Source organism: Medicago sativa, chromosome 1, assembly GCF_051527215.1.
Source record: "Medicago sativa cultivar Bolivia chromosome 1, Bolivia_mono, whole genome shotgun sequence".
NCBI lineage: Eukaryota > Viridiplantae > Streptophyta > Magnoliopsida > Fabales > Fabaceae > Medicago > Medicago sativa.
In genome coordinates this window covers 72,985,443-72,989,121 of record NC_140749.1, presented here as the reverse complement: position 1 = coordinate 72,989,121, position 3,679 = coordinate 72,985,443, and the positions used below count along the sequence as shown (strand labels likewise).

Sequence of the window (3,679 nt, the reverse complement as noted above, 5' to 3'; positions counted from 1 at the left end):
TTTCAAATTTGTTCTTCATAGGACAACAGCCAAATCAGGCAAAAGATTATTGGTGAAAGATCAAGCTTCAACAACGACTCTTTGGTGTGCTGGCAATTTCACAACGTCTCTTTCACACCACTATATAAAGGAGTGAAGACCTAGAGAATTGGTAATGCATGAACTCTGAACGAAAGACTCACAAAGATTTTCACAAGTACCAAACCTCTGCTGAAATTGTTCTGCATTCACTTAGAATTTCTGTGTCTCAAAGTCATATCTTAGAAATTCTTAAGTCCATTGAGTCTGTATCTGATTTGTATTGTGAGCACCTCTGATTGTATATCAAGTGTTCAACCTTAAACAATTTTCTGTGTAATTTTGTTTAGTTAGGAAGTCTCTTGCAGTTGTGCTTGAGCAGGAAGTCTCTTGATTGTGTTCTTGAGCAAAGGAAGTCTCTTGCTTGTGTGCTTGAGCATTGGAAGTCTCTTGCTTGTGTGCTTGAGCATTGGAAGTCTCTTGCTTGTGTGCTTGAGCATTTGTAATCAGATATTACTCATAGTGAAATCTCCTTGGAAGTGCAAGGGGGACTGGACTACTTCCGGATTGTGGAAGGAACCAGTATAATTGCTTTGTGTCGTTCTTCTTCTCTCTCTCTCTCTCTGTTTTATTCCGCTGCATTTAGATTCTGATTATCACTTCAGAAGCTGTCTCGCTTAGCTTCTGATCAGTGTGTTCAGTTTTTAGGAGAAACGAAGAATTTTTCTAAAACACAATTCAACCCCCCTTCTTGTGTTTTTCTCACCTTCATAATATAGATAGTAACAATAGCATCGCGGGGAAAACAAAGAATAAACTATCGATATAATCTGTAAACTGTCACCTAAATAATATAAATGTCAATTTAGTCATTGCTATTAAGATATTAAAGACTATTAGGGACGAAGTTAGGCACTAATTATTATATTTATAGAGTTTAGAGACTGAATAGGAGAAATGGTAATAGTTTAGGGACTAAATTGATAATTTATTTGAAAAATGAACTTGGGAAGGTATGGAGGCAATCCACCACACTACTGCAAATTGAGAAATTATAGTACTTAAAAACAATTAAGGAACGTCGAGCTACAGTACAAGATTAAAAGTCAGAAGAAGAAAAAAAAAACAAGACTAGGATATGTTCTATATTACATAGGTTGTGCAGGAAGAAAAAGACATACATCAGAAAAGGTAGCATCATTAAGGAATGGATTTAATAAAAAAAAAAAAACAACTTGAGGAATTCTGTTTTCCTCCACTTTTTAGTTCTGGTTTTCTTACTCCTCATTAGCCTAACATGCCATTATCTTCCACTGTTGAGTCTCTCTTTTGCATCTGATTTTGGTTGTCTCAGTCTCTTACTTCCAACATTTTTCGAGGCTCGTGGCTTCATTGGTTTGGATTTGGACTCGGTAAAATAGCCCTTCTTACTCTTTCCACGATTACTTTTAGAGGCTGGTTTTGGTGGAGCCTGCATTGGAGCCTCTTTCGGGGCACCAAAAGGGGCAGCCTGTTGATCACTAATACTAATAGCTTGAGCTTTAAAGTTTTTCTTGCAGTTGTGACAGGATATGACCATATTCATAATATTTAACTGGTACTGGAACCTGCCTTTACAATGTTGGCACAATGTCCAGAATATCAGTTGTTCAGCATTCAGATGAGGATTCCAAGGGACGTTTGAAGAACATTCTTTAGGGTATTTTGTGGCATTTGGAACTTGATTTGCTGCAAACACATCCGCATTTGAGTGATGGGATGAGGTCTTAGGTGCTGCATCTCTCACATGGGATTTAACTATCATGTCGTATAAAGATCGCTTTGCTAGGTCAGTCAAAACGCTATTGGCTTCCCCAATCAACTTGAAAGCAGCTTCTGCACCAGCAAATTTATTTTTATCAGGATGAAGAAGCAATGCGAGTTTTCTGTACTGTTTCTTTATGATTGCTTCCTCGGAAAATCTTTCAGTCCCAAGAATTCCATACCAGTCCATATCAGACTTAGACAGCTTGTTGAGTGCAGCATTGTGAACCTCACAAACAGTAAGGATCTGAGCAATGTTTTCAACATCAGCATACATTGTTTTGGCCTTTTTAGCAAACTTCAGCGCCTCTACAAATTCTCCCCTTTGCATTCTACTTTCCGCCAGTTGCCTAGCCCGCACAGCCTCGTCCTTGTTGCACTCCATTAGCAGCACTATATGTGTTCCACCTAATTGACACCGACCAAACAAAGGTAAAACTAGGCCAACTCATCACTATTCTATGAAACACGGACACCAAACACGACAATGGCACATAAACATAGGTAATCATGTTAAAAAATAGAAATACTTGGACGATAGATTACATAATACTAACATAATAAGATTATAATACTTAAATAGGGCGTTACTAAAAGTTTTCAAGAATAAATCATGAATTTCATTGAGAAATTTAAACAAATAACATGTCAAGTATTTAAATGCAACGAATTTGCATCTTTAGAACTTGCATAGCAAGTAATCAAACATCAAACACAATTCAACGAAATCCTTTTCAAATAAACCATTAAAACCTCCAATTTATTCTACCATAAACATTTATTCTAAATAATACCTAGAATTACAAAGAGAACACAACTTACTTTTCGCTAAGCAGTGGGAAAAATACGAGAGAGTTGAAATAAGCAAATACGATAAGTGAAAACAAAGTTTCTACCTTTTGCTATTTGCCCTAAATTCCAGAGCTACAACAAGTACACAAAGCAAAATCCAAACTGATCCGGGGCTAAAAATATAATAACCGGTTAGGTTTTTATTTGAAAGAATAACATATTAGGGTATTTTCCTTCCAAATAAACATATTAGGGTATTTGTTGTGTTTCTATTGCGGTTATATATAGAGAAGTTTTTAATGCAAAAGTTTTTTTTTATGGGGATGCAAAAGATATTTTTAAATCATCTATTATAATTAAACTCTTTAAATAGAGTTGAATTGTGGTGCACCGATAGTGTAAAGATATGTTACACAGTCGACCAATAATATAATGCCACATTACCAGGAGCGGATGCTTTCATGCCTAAGGGGTGGCAATGGCTACCCCAGAGAGAAAAAAAATTATTGAATAAATAGATCTATTTTTCCATTTAGCTACCCTAATAATATATAGTTGGCTACCCCAAGTTTGGTTTTAGGTAGAATAGTTTTTGTTTGATTTTACTTAATTTTCAATGAACTTTGGATTATTTGATCCCGTCTCCTAAAAACCAGAGGGTTAGCACTCAAAGAAATAATAATATTCTTTGATTTAACAAAGAAAATACGAGAGCAACAAAAATATATTACCATTCCCTCAAAAAAAAAATATATTACCATTAGTCCAAACAGATTTCATATAGGCGCACTCCACCCTTTTTTAAGTATCATTGATTTAATAATATATTAGTATATTGGAAAAAAGAAAGGAGACAATGCTTTTTTTTTTAAGAGAAGGAAACGATGTTTTATTAACCCTTCATTATTGTAAAAAAAATAATCAACCCTTTATGAACACTTTGCTTTTTTTTTTTTGGATAGCTAAAAAATAAGTAATTAGTAAATTATAATTCATTCTTGTTGCTTTAAACGTATTTTATGAATTACATATTTTGTAAGTAATAGTTATTGTGATTTATTTTTTT

General features: G+C 34.5%; 1 protein-coding gene across 1 annotated transcript; it reads right to left on the bottom strand.

The window, feature by feature from the left end:
• Positions 1-1,062: 1,062 nt before the first annotated feature.
• Positions 1,063-2,922, bottom strand: LOC146957176 (uncharacterized). Its single transcript, XM_085734585.1, has one exon. The coding sequence runs from the start codon at positions 2,204-2,206 to the stop codon at positions 1,322-1,324; it is 885 nt and encodes a 294-aa protein (XP_085590711.1). The 5' UTR covers positions 2,207-2,922; the 3' UTR covers positions 1,063-1,321.
• Positions 2,923-3,679: the final 757 nt, after the last annotated feature.